The sequence below is a fragment of the Aethalodelphis obliquidens genome, unplaced genomic scaffold, assembly GCF_003676395.1.
Source record: "Aethalodelphis obliquidens isolate GAN/ISIS:26980383/991018 unplaced genomic scaffold, ASM367639v1 scaffold11, whole genome shotgun sequence".
Classification (NCBI taxonomy): Eukaryota; Metazoa; Chordata; class Mammalia; order Artiodactyla; family Delphinidae; genus Aethalodelphis; species Aethalodelphis obliquidens.
Genome location: NW_020837955.1, coordinates 14,286,883 through 14,302,156, shown reverse-complemented (window position 1 = coordinate 14,302,156; position 15,274 = coordinate 14,286,883). Strand labels below are relative to the sequence as shown.

Below are 15,274 nucleotides of genomic sequence, written 5' to 3'. Positions count from 1 at the left end.
CACCATTCCTTCTTTTTGATATTATGAACTATGTCAAACATTCTCAGATAAAGCACTGAGAATAATGTAGTGAACATCCACCCAACATACATACCACCAAGCTACATCTAATCTTTGCATTCTTCCATACTTGTTTTAGGTTTTTTTTTAAAGATGTAAAACATTACAGACAGATTTGAAGTACTCTGTATACTGCTCCCTGATATCATTCTTTTTTTTTTTTCCTCTTTCCAAAGGTAAACTTTAACCTAAATTGGGTGTTTATCATTCCCATGCAAGCTTTTACACTATCACTATATATCTCTATATACGTAAACAACATATATTTTTCAAACTTCGTATAAGTGTGTCATTTCACATCTTCCTTACTTTGCTTAACATTACATTCTTTATATTCATTCATGCTGATAACAGTGGCTCTAGGTCAGTAGTTCTCAACCTTGGCTGCATGTGGGATCACGTGGGGAGCTTTAAGTAATACCAATGCGTGGGCTCTTCCCTCAGACATTCTGATACAATGCATGTACAGCCAAGTTAAGAACTACAGTAAAGTAGTTTCATATATTCTTTTTTTACTGCTGTATAGAATATTTTATAGTAGGAGTATTCATAACTCATGTGCCCATTTTCTGGTTGATGAATTGTTTCCTTTTATTTATTTATTTATTTATTGCTATCTCAAGCAATTCAGTAATGACCTTCGTGTACTTGTCTCCCTGTGCGTGTATCTCTAGGGTATATACTTAGAAGATGAACTGGTGGATCAGAGGCTGGGTTTCTTCAGCTTTACCAACCTTACCATATTGCTTTCTAAAGTGTTTATAGCAATTCACACTCCCACCATTTCTCTGCCTCTTTGCCAATACTAGATGTGATCACACTTTTTAAAAAGTTTGGCCAATCTTCTACATGTGAAATAGTGTTTTATTGTTTTAAATTGCATTTCCCTCGTTATGAGTGACGTTGAGCCCTAGAGTTTCTGCTTCTGTGAATTGTCTTCTTCCTATTTTTCCATTGTCCTTTTTCTCATCCCCCCTCTCTTTCTTCCTCTGGGTCATAGCTCCTAGTTTTTGAATTTTGCAATTGCCTGCACACTGCCATACCATGGCTCTCAATCCAGAAACAGCTGTCGAAATGGAATTTGGGTGCCTTCCCAAAGCAGTAGTGAGTACATCATAGATCCCCTGGACAAGCCATCTGGTGATTAGGTTGGTTCCTGATTCTCAGCTCTGTACTTTGGTCTCTTACCTCCTGAGCCCCAGGCAGTGAGTCTGCTGCTTTTCTTTCCCATCTTCTCTCAAGAGTAGCAAAGTAGGGGAGCCGCAACACAGTCCCTGGCTTCAAAAAGTGAGACTGGCTCTGGTTCTCTGGATTTCATGAAGCATTTTCAGACCTTGGTTCCGTCCTCTTTGGGCCCCACTCACTGCTAGTGTTTCTGTCCTGCTTCTATTCCATGAGATAACTATCATGGTTGGGAGCCCAGATAAGCCTTCTGTTTTTCAATTTTTATACTTTATCATTGTTATGGATATGTAGTAGAAGGGCTAGGTCCAAGTAAGAACTTATTACACCATCTTGACATTATTTTTTATGTTTCATGATGAACATTTTAAAATTTTTATTTTAAAACCTAAATGCACAATTAAGATGATACCTTCTTCTCAATTCCTCTTTTCTGCAAGTAGAGAAAAAGGATCACAATAGCCCAAACTCAGGCTGGAGGGCAGAGAAAACTAGGTTTTATTAATACTGCCAAATAATTCAATAAGCAATCAGCTGTATAAACATAATAACAGCTGTCACAATTCCTAAGATTAGAACCAATGGTAACTTTCATAGAGACACACCTGGAAAAGTATAATTTACCTGTATGCTTTGTGCTTTCGTCCCTTGATAATTTTTTGGAAGCAACTGTTTCCAGAAACTTTCCTTTGAATAGTCAAAATATACAGCCCCTGGTGAATTATTTTGCTGAATGTTAAACCAGACCTATTAATACATCAACATAAAATCAGTAGAGGCCCACAGGAGTACGAAGCCCATAGTAGGTTAGGACGGAGCAAAATTTTACAGTCCTACTCCCCAGTGAAGTGGCAGAAGCCAAGGATGGTTCTGAGGCAGGAGGTACAGAGATTCCAGGGGTGTGTGCGCACTAGAATGCTCGCTGGTTCTCAACCTCGGAGGCACTGCAGAATCACGTTAAGGAGCCTTGGGGATAAAAGATTCCCCTGGCCCTACACCCCAGGGATTCTAACTGAACATCTATAGCTTCTTCAAAGTTCCCACATGATTCTAATGTATGGTCAGTGTACAGAACCACAGGTTTAACTCTTGAGGTGATAACTCAAGATCCCGCCGCCCCCCGCCATATACTTACATTTTCACCATCAAACAAACAATCTACACTTTGTAAGGGACAAAATGGGTCAAACTGCTTATGACATTGCCCAGTTAATGGATTCCAAAGCAAATATTCATCAGTTTCTGGCGTTAATACATAAGCCACATGCCCCTGTGCGAAGAAAGAGTTAAAGGCATTTTTGGTGGATGATTGATTTCACTCATTTTCGTATGTGGAAATTATACTGTAAGCATGTGGTATCTCTGATTTTTTAATAGATAATATTGCCAGTTACCTTGGTTATTCTTTATTCCTGTATTATTTATTTATTTGCCTTGCCGCACAGCTTGCGGGATCTCAGTTCCCTGACCAGGGATTGAACCTGGGCCACGGCAGTGACAGCCCCAAATCCTAGCCACTAGACCACAAGGGAACTCCCTGCTATCTCTGATTTTTAAAAGCCTTTTTTAGGACCTTTACAATTTTTTTGAAAAGGATAAAACCAAAGCAACTGAAATCCTCAGGCCCAGGCTAGCATCAGGATTCAAATGAGAACTTTTGAGCTAGTGCTGCCACGTATGGTCCTGAAGGGTGTACCCTCATAGCAATAAAATATGTTGTTCTAACAAAATCAGTATATTATGACCAATTCCCAGTAGCCAGTACTAAAGGGTTTGGAGGTAGGGGCGCTTTTGTGTGATTCACACGAAGGTGCTACATGGATTAGCCCTGCTTTATGTGGAACATACTTGGAGACCAAGGGTGAACACCGTGCAGAGTTAGGGAATGGAATTTTGCCTAAGGCTCTGAAAAGCCAAGTGAAGTTGAAAAGCCATAAAATTAATTTTGTGAGCAAGATACAGAGTTAGAGGCCAGAGAGAAATTACACAGGAAAGCAACTGAGGAATAAAAGTAGTCATTATGTGATTATTTCGCTCTGCACATACTTTTGAAGTATAAACCTTTCTTATTTAGCAAAGAATAAAAATGTCAGGTAACAATAATAATGACTATTTAACATTTATTGAGTACCCCAGCTACTGTACTCAGCACTCACTAATTTTCTCACATGAATTCCAAATTCTGTGAGGCAGGGATGATGGTCATGCCCATCTTTCACATGAAGCTTGTCTAGGGTAACAGTAAATGGAATGACTCCTTTTCGGGGAGGAGATAAATGAGGCTCAGAGAAATAAGGCTGAGATCGTACAGTTAGTAAACGTCATTTCTGGGTTTTAAAATCCTCTTATGACTTCCAAATCTATACTCTCTTTTTTGCGGTACGCGGGCCTCTCCTGTTGCGGAGCAACAGGCTCCGAACGCGCAGGCTCAGCCGCCATGGCTCACGGGCCCAGCCGCTCCGCGGCATGTGGGATCTTCCCACACGGGGGCACGAACCCGTGTCCCCTGCATTGGCAGGCGGACTCTCAACCCCTGCGCCACCAGGGAAGCCCCAGGGAAACCCCAAACCTGTACTGTTAACACTGTGCTGTGTAGCCTGGTTTCCCTAACTCCAAAGCTCTTGCTCTTTATCACTGTGCTCATCTTTACAGTAAAGAGGCTTCACCTCAACCAGTAGCAGAGGTGAAAGGCACAGATGAGTGCTGCCACCCAGTGTTGACTCAGAGGTAAAACTGTAAAAATGTTTGTTGAAATATTGTTGGCTGTTTACTGCCATCTAGTGGCACTCAAAACTACAGCGGGGGATCATATGGGGAAATTAAGGGAATATAGAGAAATAAATGATCATGACAAGAACAAGACTGGAAGTTTTTGACACTTATCAAGATATTCATAGTAGAAATAGAAACATCCAAAAGAAGACAGCTTTCTGGAGGTTTGAATGCAGGTGTATATAAGTTGTAAAAATTTCAGGTAGGTTAACATAAATTTCTGGCCCACTTCTTACACGATTAAAAATTGAGCAGTGTAAAACAGGAAGAAGTACTTCTTAAGGATCTTAAAATATAATGTTAGGGACACATAAAGATGATGGTGGTGATGATGGTTAACAACCACTATAACTACTACTGTAACTATTACTACATCACCTACCACCACCATTTTACTGAGCATTTTCCACATAAACCAGGTGCTGTCCCCAGTGCTATTGACTATGTAATTTAATATTTTTAGTAGCTCCATGAAGTAGCAGTATTATTTGTACTACTTTACGAAGAAGAAAAACAAAAGGAAGTCATTCTTTACGTTGTAGAAATTTTGATGAACGAACATTACCCTCCTAAGTAAATAATTGTTCGCCTAGGAAATTTCCTAATTAGCTTGTGAAAAGAAGGAAACTTGGGGTTGAAGTCTTTTAAACTTGCAGCTAAAAGCTAATTAGTTTTGCTTACACTATTTAAATATTAAGTCCAACACTTACTTCCAACATCGAGGTTCCTAGGAGGACCAAAGCTTTCTTTCCAAAATACAGGAAGAAATTACAGAGAAGTATGGCATGCTCCTCCTTATTTCCAATAGCCAAACTGATGCAGCGCTAAGGCAAAACAAAAGCAACAAGGACACAAAAAAGGAGGGGAGGAGAGAAAGATGAGTAATGCAAGCATTCAACAGATTTAGAGTCCCTCCAAACCCTCACACACACATTCTTGCCAGGTCACTAAGATGACTGCAAAGCCGAAAGCTCCAGCACCCTTTGCCTGTTAACACACTAGGGCATTAGAAAGAGAGAACATTAACTTGGAACATAAGGATCACCTTTATCATGGGATAATTAATGTGGATACTGTGTAAGTGACCCAATAATTTTATCCTCCAAAATGGGGCATTTTTGTTTGAGACAAATACCCTGGGAAAACAGGGATATCTTGGCTGATATTTTAAGGATCTTCACCTGACGGGAAATCACATAGTGTTTTTGGAGGAAGGGATCCTTTGGTCAATGGAGCTACACTCTGTCCTGTACCAACACAGTGCTCTCAACTGAAAGAGAGGAAGAGATCTGAGTTGGAGCCCAATCAAAAAGAGTAATGCAAACTTCTTTAATTGAAAGAGCTGAACAGTTGGGCTGGGTGTAATCACATACAGCGTGCCTAGTAAAGCAGTGGTAGCAGGAGAGAGAAAGCACAGCAGAGGTGGCAGACCAGTGGTCTGTAACCTAGTTCTAGTTGATAGGTCTGTTTCGTTTGGCCCCGAAATGCTTTTAAAAGTTGGAAGATCTCATATAAAACTCTGGATTTCTGGCTTGAAAAATCAAAGGATCTAACAAAATGTACAGGCCCAAATGTTCATATGGCAATGATGTGCTATTGCTGAGTAGCGGCTGCACCATTTAGACTGCACGTGTGCTTCCATTTCATTAGTCCCAGAGAAAGGGCTGTGGTGGTCAGGGAGCTTGGGGAGGGGGCGCTCAGGAGCCCTTGGAGTGACTATTTACCAGTCTGGAAGCATTTCAATGTTTTAACAACTGATATGGCCGCATCAGTACACACCGGCTGAATGTGATGCTGAGGAGGCTAGGGAGGATGGTAACGTGGCTCTTCTGAAAGGTGTGTGTGAACAGGAGAATGAAGAGCAGATTATGAGCAGTCTTCAACGTCAGGCCAAGGAGGTTCCCCTGACTGGATTTCATAAGAGAAGGAGGGAACGGATGAGAGTAGGTAACTAACATACTGCGTTCCAGGTGCCTATCCTTTCAAAACCCCTGCATGCCAAAGATGAGGAAACTGAGGTCCAAAGAAGCTAAATAACTTATCTTAGGTCACACAGCTGATGGTTGACGTAGGATTTGAACCAAGGTTTGTTTGACTCCAAGACTGTATGTTGGGTAGGAGAAATAACTCTTGTCTTGTGACAAACTAATTAGTCATTCACTCATGGGTATCCCAAGTCCAAACAGTTCATGTCAATGGGAAGACATTGGCCAAGAGGAAGCCTATGACCGTGGTAACCTGTGGATTATGGGTATTGTTTGGATTGGAGGGCACTCGGGAGCACTAGTATTTGCCTGAATGGTTATTTTGTGGTTATTTTTAGCTACTTTAGAGGCTATCTTTCAATGTTCTGCAGGATCATAATACCCCTGGACACATTCTGATTAGTTTGAAGAGTCTAAGAAGAATCTAGAGTTAACTGACTCCTCTTTGAGTTTTACCAGATTTGAATCACTGGATCCTGAAACAAACCACGTGCTTGTATCTCCCTTACTCCCACTTAGCAGAAGGCAGGGTAGCTGACCTATTAAGTTAGTCCTGTGCCCGCTAAGTCCATTTCAGCTAAAACAATCTAACCTCTAAAACATTCTAGATAAGTGCCAGGACTATCAGTTCCAGATGGAGAGTGTCCTTCTCTTAGGCTCCCATCAGGCTGGTATTTTCCATTAAAAATATTGAATACTTGCTAAATTTAAAGTACGTACAAGTGACGAATATAAAAATAAATAAGAATCAAATCTTCCTTATCATTCAAGGAGATTAAACTTGGGATGTATATGTACAGTGTGTGGGTATAGGGCCAGTATATAAGCAATTAAATATAATTTAAGGTGGAATGGAAAATGTGCTCTAATTAGGGCTGCCACACTTGTGGAGGGGGGCGGGGAATAGGATGCCTAGTTCAATTTGAATTTCAGATAAACAAGTAGTCTTTTAGTATAAATATGTCCCAAATATTGCATGGGGCCTGTATTTTACTTGGAAATCAGACTAAAGACAATTTTAATCCAAGTGCCAAGGAAGAGCACTGCTATACAAGCTCTTCATTCAGATGTGGGAAAACTGGGGAAAGCTTCTGGGAAGTGGTGGTATTTCTGCTAGACTTCAGGGTCTGACCACCTCTATAGTGAACAAGCCATATTTCTCTCTGGAGAATGTCATAATATTGTACTCCTGGAATTCCCGTTGAATCTCAATATTATGAGCTACTTAAAATGTTGAATAAGAATTTTGGTCTTTAAAAATTATTTTTACGGATCGTTATAGAGCTGAAAATGATGTATTAAATTATCAATTACCTTCAAATTGCACGAAGCAAATTACTACATAAGTGCATAATATTTTTTAAAAGTTTTCTTTAAAAGAAAAGCAAGTAAGAAATGCTATACATTTAAATTATAAAATGTAATTTGTTACCTCTGATGTCATCCATATATCAAAACCATCATTTTCATCCAGTGTATCAGGCATAATAGGAATCAAAGATACAAAGCGAGCAACGAGGTCCTAAAATAATATTAACTAACAGTTATTGAGAGCATACTATATGCCTATCACCAAGCACAGTGCTTTACATGCACTGTCATCACATTTAGTGTATCCTACAAGCCTATGAAGTACACACTATTATTAATTTTATTTTACAAAAGAAGAAACAAGCTTAGAGTGCTAAGATAACTTGCTCAGGGTCACACACGAACACAATTTATGGGTCTCTGGGAATAAGCCCAAGTTAGCGTGACTTCAGAGCATGCATGTTAACCATTATATTTCATTGTAATAAGTAAAAAATTTAAACACGATACATTACATGTATACTTTAAAGTATAACTGTTTAAAAAATGAAAAAAGATGTTGAAGAATAGCAAAAGTTTGATTTACTTTTAGGTTCAAAATCTAGCAGAAATATTTTTATTAATAAAAACTAGTTATAAGTTGCTGCAGCAAGAAGTCATTGGTGCAGCCGACTTTTTCCAACAACAGATCTATTGTGGATTGTTCCCCCTATAGGGCTGGAGATAAGGACTCGGACTAGAGTAGGAAAGAAGAAAGGAGTACAAATAAACAATGAGCTAACACAGAAAGTTCACCAACATTTTCACTGATTTACAATAGCTACCATTTATGCACTATTATGACTTCCTACACTGGTCACGTTTCTGACTTCATGCAATTAATTAAACATAGTTCACAATCCTTGATAAGCAAAGGAGCTAGGATTTATGCTTTTTTAAAAAGGCAAAGATTGTCCTTGAAAGAAATCTGAGAGCATTATTATCTCCTTGGACTTTCGGTGTCAGGAAACAGGCAAGAAGAAACACGTAATGGAAAAGCAGAGTGTAGCAAATGGTGATCTAAACTAGGACTTTTGATTTTAGCTTAAAGAATCCAGGTAAGAGCTTTATACTGGGAAATAATATAAATTTTCTGAGGAGAGTCAATTGACTCGATCAAGCCTGAATAAATAAAAGGTATAAATGATTTTTCATAGATGCCCTTTAATCAAAGCTTCTTTTTTCTTTTTTTTTTATGAAAATAAAATCTTTATTTTCAGTTATTACCCACCAATAAGAGAAAGTTCACAGTTTTAGCTCTTGACACAAAGTGAACTAGGAGGCAAATTTACATCCATCAGATACAACTAATGGACTAACTTTTAAAATCCAGGCTATCTTGAAAGCTTGCAACATACCAGATATTGCTGTGTATTTTCTAGTGACAGAACGCCAGCAATGGCTGACAATGACTTGTGAAGTGTTTTTAATAGCAGTGTTTTTTAATATGTTGCTAGAAATCAGGAGGTTTATAACACATTCATGTCCAGAAATGGGTTAAGATACTTTAAAGTCTAAACACAATACGTATGAGTGTGTTTAGGAGTATGTATGTTGCAGTCTCAAGAGGGGTCAGTAGTCCATATGGACTAAATTAATACTTGCCTCTGGGTAGCAGGTATGTTTGTAAATATAAAATTATGTTAAACATTAGCACCAGTGCAGAACATGCTCAGCATCATAAGATCCAAAACACCAGCACAAGTTTATCCATCATTAAAAAAACCCAATTACCTCCTTCCTAAAATGTCAAACTAGTAGGTAACTAGATTAATAAATCTAATCCCAATGAATGACTCTTGTACTGTACAATTTCTCTTTTAGAAGTATAGGGGAGAACTAATCAGCTAAACAGACATGTTATGATTTAAAGTCTTAAATCATAAAGTATTTTTAAAACTGGATATTACCATACATAGATAGAAAATTACTAATAATAGTGACAAAAAAGAGCTTTAAAACTGTAAATAAAACCCCTTTCCTGTTTATCAATAAATGTTGCAGAAGACTTAAAAAACAAAAGATCCTAGAAAGCCTGTTTATTGATTATTCTCTCCATGTACGTTTTAGTAAGTGGTGATGCTCTTGATCAAGAAATCCATTATTAAACTAATTTTCTAATGGAGGAAGAGGTAAAAGATACTTATCACCTTCTGTGGAATCTATCAACTTAAGACCAAAATTAATAACAATATAGGAACTTCAGAAACAGTCAATTTGTGGTTTGTATTTCATGGATGGTGCTGCTGTTCCAACCTATAAAGTAAAGGTGTCTGCAAAGCTTATTTTTTTCTTCAACGGGAGACTAGATCTCTGATTTCACATTTTCGTTTCTCAAAGTGGAAGAAGCTACATTCTCTTCTGAGTCCATAATGAATACAGGTACATGTCTCTTTTGTCAGCTGGTAAATAACAGATATGCATAAAGCCACATAAGGATGGGGTGGGAAGTGTTTATGTTGGCGGTTTACAGAGCAAAACGTAACATAGTTGGACTTCCCTGGTGGCACAGTGGTTAAAGAATCCGCCTGCCAATGCAGGGGACACGGGTTTGATCCTTGGTCCGGGAAGATCCCACATGCTGCAGAACAACTAAGCCCGTGCGCCACAACTACTGAGCCCACGTGCTGCAACTACTGAAGCCCGCGCTCCTAGAGGCCGTGCTCTGCAACAAGAGAAGCCACCGCAATGAGAAGCCCACGCACCACAACGAAGAGTAGCCCCCGCTCACCGCAACTAGAGAAAGCCTGTGTGCAGTAATGAAGACCCGAGGCAGCCAAAAATAAATAAAACAAAAAAACATAGTTTCTTCACTCCCACACACAACAAGAAGCAATCCTGAGAGGGGCACCTCCTCTAGAAACATAACTTTTAATTTTGCCTGGAAGTCAAAGGAATTTTTCTGTGTCATTTTTCAAAGTTTGACAGAAAAGTTGTGAAGCTGATATGGTCATGTGAACTGGTGTGTCAACAGTGACTCTCTAGTACAAGTGGGCAGAAGTGAAGGGGATCAGGAAGAAATGTTTTCTTCCATCTGGTGCTCAAGAGGACACATTGCAACATAGATGGTTTCTCTCTCAGGAAACTGTCTCTGAAGGTAAAGTAATTTTAATACGAAAGTTATACTCAAAGTTAATAATAAAAAGTAAACAAGTTAAAATAAATATAAATTTGGAGTGATCAAAATGTTCTAAAAGTTACTGTGGTGATGGTGGCACAACTCCGTGTATAACGTAAAAGCTATTGAATTATATGCTTTGGAAGGGCAAATTGTATGGTATACGAATATCACAATAAAGCTACTAAAATAAATATAACTTACAAGTGTTGCATTAGAATCATGAAGAAATATATCCAGGAGTTGTTGAGGTGGATTCAATGCCTTGATATATCTTGTTACTAAGATCTGTATCCCTTCATCATTAAAAACAGTAGTTGTGATTCTTCGTTCAGGAAATAATGCCTTACAATTTTTTTTAAAAATCTGTGCTCTCTCCAAAACATCTATTTGACCTGAAAACTAGAATCGAGTTTAAAACATTTCAACATTGTACTATATTGTCTCCACAGGAAAATATCAAGAAGCAACATTCATTTTTGTCAGCTTTGAAATTTACACTTCTTTGATAGTATATATGAAAACAATTCAGTGTAAAACCTACCTTGTTTAGTTCTGGATTACAGATGACATATGATATTTGAGGTTCAATAGTAGCAAAAATATTTAAGAAGGTGCATTCTTTTAAATTCTGTCCATTATAATCTTCTTTAGGAGACACGTAAGTCTCACTCCAAGTATACCCAAGCAAAACTGGTGGAATATTTACTTGAAATGTTCCACTAATCTGAAAGAGTATATCAGTATAATGGATTCTGCATGATGAAAATAAACATCAGTCAAATATAGTATAGCTCAGTTCAGTCTTCTCCATTGCAGGAAACAGGCTTGCATGGGTTCATGCTGATTCTACTAATAGGTACTTGCACAAGGATGGTAAGGTTCTCCATGATGATTTGTTCACAGGCAACCTTGACACCCTGGGTCCCTGTCTAATATGTAGTACGTGGAGAAGGCAGAAGTAAGAAAGGGATGAAACAGTGAAGCAAGTTAATGGACCAGAGTGATAAAAGCTCTTAGAAGATCTAATTTAAGCTCAGAGAAAATGCTAAAAGACCATGATACATTTTGCATTGGGTCTGGAAAGAGGAAAAAAAATGTAACAGCAGGAAGGATGACCCAAAGTCCACTGGAGGAGGGATCTTGTGTGTGTGTGTGTGTGTGTGTGCATGTTTGGGAGGAGATAATTTACAATAATAACTAATAATAATACTAATATAACTAATAGTTATTGAGCACTTACTATGTACAAGGCATTCTGCCAAGTGCTTGATATAGATCATATTATTCAATAAGGTAGACACCGCTCTTATCTCCATTTTATAGATAAGGAAACTGGGGCTCAGAGCATGTAAGTAATTTGTGCGAGATCACAAAACTAATGAGTAGTAGAGCCGGGATCACAACCCAGGTTGGTCCACCTTTTTTTTTGCGGTACGCGGGCCTCTCACTGCCGTGGCCTCTCCCGCTGCGGAGCCTGTGCTCCGGACGCGCAGGCTCAGCGGCCATGGCTCACGAGCCCAGCTGCTCCGCGGCATGTGGGATCTTCCCAGACTGGGACACGAACCCGTGTCCCCTGCATCGGCAGGCGGACTCTCAACCACTGCGCCACCAGGGAAGCCTGGTTGGTCCCCCTTTAAAGCTCACATTCTTAACTACTTCTCTATCCTAGCATCTGGCCTGAGACTGAGAAACACCTGCAGGGATTTACAAACATAGGAAGCCCTATACCTCCAACAATTTAAAATCTCCGTTGCTCTTTATTTGCAGCACTTGTATTTTCAACGTGCTCCCTCATGACATCCTGTGATTGCATAATACGCAGACGTTTCTACTCTCCTCCATTCTCTTCTCCTTTCTTACCAACAGTTTTAGGTGGTAACATGACAGCCATGTAGTGACCAAGTCACATAAGTAAAATGCAAGAAGTCTGAGAGGTTTTCTGGGGAAGTGTCTGTTTTCCTGATACAGGCACTGCCCCTTCTTGCTTCACCCCACCTCCTGTCTGCAGCATGAATATGAGGCTGGAGGTGCAATTATGAGGATGAAAGTCACATGATAAGGAGAATAGAACAGAAAGACAGAAGTAGCTTGGATCCTTGATGATATTCTTGAGCAGATGCACTGGCATCTAGACTTCTTTTTTGTGAGATAAATAGACCTCTTACAACAGCCACTGTTAGTCAGGTTTTCTGTTGCATATGACTGAATACAGTACTAACTGATAGACACATAAATCCTTCTGAGTCAGATGACTTTGTGTGCTTGATAAATGCATCTTTAGGGACTTGATTAAAAGTTATCTCCTCTGTAAATATTCCCCTGATCTTTCATCCTCCTCCTCATTCCCCTCTCACCTACCCCGAACCCCTCTGAACACCCCCTTGCTTCCCCCTCCAAACCAGGAAGGGTAGGGTACTCCTTACTCAGTGTTCTCATAGTACCAATCTCATGCCCCTATCAAAGCCCTACAGCATTACCATGTCGTACTGAAATGGTTTTCTTCTATAGACAGTGAACTCCTTGAGGTAGAAAATTCATTTCTGAATCATCTGTAACTGGCATATCTCTGTAAGTTACAGGGCCCCAGATGAAATCTAGAATGGGGTTTTTATATTTTGCTGGCCATGTAGGCATTTTCTTGCTGCAAAACCCAACAGCAGAGCCCTCTGGGGGTACCACAGACACAGATGCTATCATCAGTCTCACCATTATCAATAAACAGTGTTTGAGGAGCTGAAACTCCTGGAACCCATGGTTACAAAGCAATGTCATTAATCAGAATATTTATGAATCTGGTCTTACAAAACTATTATGAGCAAATATGAATGTTGCTTTAAGACCTAAGGCTACCTGTCCTTTTCTTCATCAACAAACACTCTAAAAATACATGAAATAAATTTGTGGGTGTCTCCTATTCCAGAGACAGCTAAAACCTTCAAATACTCCAACACCCATGGGGCAGTTGAATACAGGATCATTTTGACTGACTTATCAACCTGCCAGTCAGAATCTGACTCAAAGACACAGGTATTTCTATTAGCCAGAGACAAAAATTCAGAATAATTAGCAAAGAATCATCTCCTATTACCTCAGATTGTTGCAGGAGAGCAGAGAAAGGGAAGACAATGGATCCAAGCCAATTCTTTCTTATATATGAATGACCACTGCAGCTCTTGAAACTGTGATCCTATTAAAATAAATAATTTTTCTATTACTCATTCTCTATCATGTGTTGGATAATTTCACACAAACATGTAGGTAAGTATAAAAAATTCTCTTCCTTTTTAAAAAGAAACCAAAGAGTAAATAGAAAAGATTTTTTTTCTCCCTTTAAAAAATTTCTTTAAAAGAGAATTGACCATTTAAAGCAATAATAATGACCTGTTGTGGAGTTTATGACATACATATAAGGAAAATGTATGACAACACTAACACAGAGCACAGGAGGGGAAATGGTAGTATAGTAATATCCTGTTCTTACACTATATATGAAGTGGCATAATATTATATAAAGATAGACTGTGATAAAGAATATATAATAAAACCTAACACCATACACAAAAATAAACTCAAAATGGATTAAAGACCTAAATGTAAGACCGGACACTATAAAACACTTAGAGGAAAACATAGGAAGAATACTCTTTGATGTAAATCACAGCAAGATCTTTTTTGACCCACCTCCTAGAGTAATGGAAATAAAAACAAAAGGGACCTAATAAAACTTAAAAGCTTTTGCACAACAAAGGAAACTATAAACAAGACGAAAAGACAACCCTCAGAATGGGAGAAAATATTTGCAAATGAATCAACAGACAAACGATTAGTCTCCAAAATATATAAACAGCTCATGCAGCTCAATTTAAAAAAACAAACAACCCAATCCAAAAATGGGCAGAAGACCTAAATAGACAGTTCTCCAAAGAAGACATACAGATGGCCAAGAAGCACATGAAAAGCTGCTCAACATCACTAATTATTAGAGAAATGCAAATCAAAACTACAATGAGGTATCACCTCACACCAGTTAGAATGGGCATCATCAGAAAATCTACAACCAACAAATGCTGGAGAGGGTGTGGAGAAAAGGGAACCCTCTTGCACTGTTGGTGGGAATGTAAATTGCTACAGCCACTACGGAGAACAGTATGGAGGTTCCTTAAAAAACTAAAAATAGAATTACCATATGATCCAGCAATCCCACTACTGGGCATATACCCAAAGAAAACCATAATTCAAAAAGACACATGTACCCCAATGTTCATTGCAGCACTATTTACAATAGCCAGGTCATGGAAGCAACCTAAATGCCCATCAACAGACGAATGGATAAAGAAGATGTGGTACATGTGTACAATGGAATATTACTCAGCCATAAAAAGGAATGAAACTGGGTCATTTGTTGAGACGTGGATGGATCTAGAGACTGTCATACAGAGTGAAGAAAGTCAGAAAGAGAAAAACAAATATCGTATATTAAGGCACATATGTGGAACCTAGAAAAATGGTACAGATGAACCAGTTTGCAGGGCAGCAATAGAGACACAGATGTAGAGAACAAACGTATGGACACCAAGGGGGGAAAGTGGCGGGGGGGTGGGGTGGGATGAATTGGGCTATTGGGATTGACATATATACATATATACACTGATGTGTATAAAATTGATGACTAATAAGAACCTGCTGTATAAAAAAATAAATAAAATAAAATTCAAAAATTAAGAAAAGTACATGCACCTAATAAAGAGTTACAAAATATATAAAGCAAAAACAGAGCTAAAACATATGACACCAAAAGCAAGTT

The 15,274-nt window shown here is 38.7% G+C and overlaps 1 protein-coding gene across 3 annotated transcripts in view; it reads right to left on the bottom strand.

The window, feature by feature from the left end:
- Positions 1 to 15,274, bottom strand: part of CC2D2B (coiled-coil and C2 domain containing 2B) — a 95,377-nt gene that overhangs the window by 8,248 nt on the left and 71,855 nt on the right. For 2 of the 3 annotated variants that reach the window (XM_027112132.1, XM_027112133.1), the window contains exons 2-7: positions 13,559 to 13,657; positions 10,672 to 10,869; positions 7,432 to 7,521; positions 4,725 to 4,838; positions 2,378 to 2,512; positions 1,867 to 1,989 (exon numbers count right to left, since the gene is read on the bottom strand). In XM_027112132.1, coding sequence (XP_026967933.1) covers positions 1,867 to 1,989; positions 2,378 to 2,512; positions 4,725 to 4,838; positions 7,432 to 7,521; positions 10,672 to 10,869; positions 13,559 to 13,657 — 759 coding nt within the window. Of the gene's footprint in view, positions 1 to 1,866; positions 1,990 to 2,377; positions 2,513 to 4,724; positions 4,839 to 7,431; positions 7,522 to 10,671; positions 10,870 to 11,011; positions 11,195 to 13,558; positions 13,658 to 15,274 lie in introns of all 3 variants that reach the window. The other variant, XM_027112131.1, reaches the window with a different exon arrangement.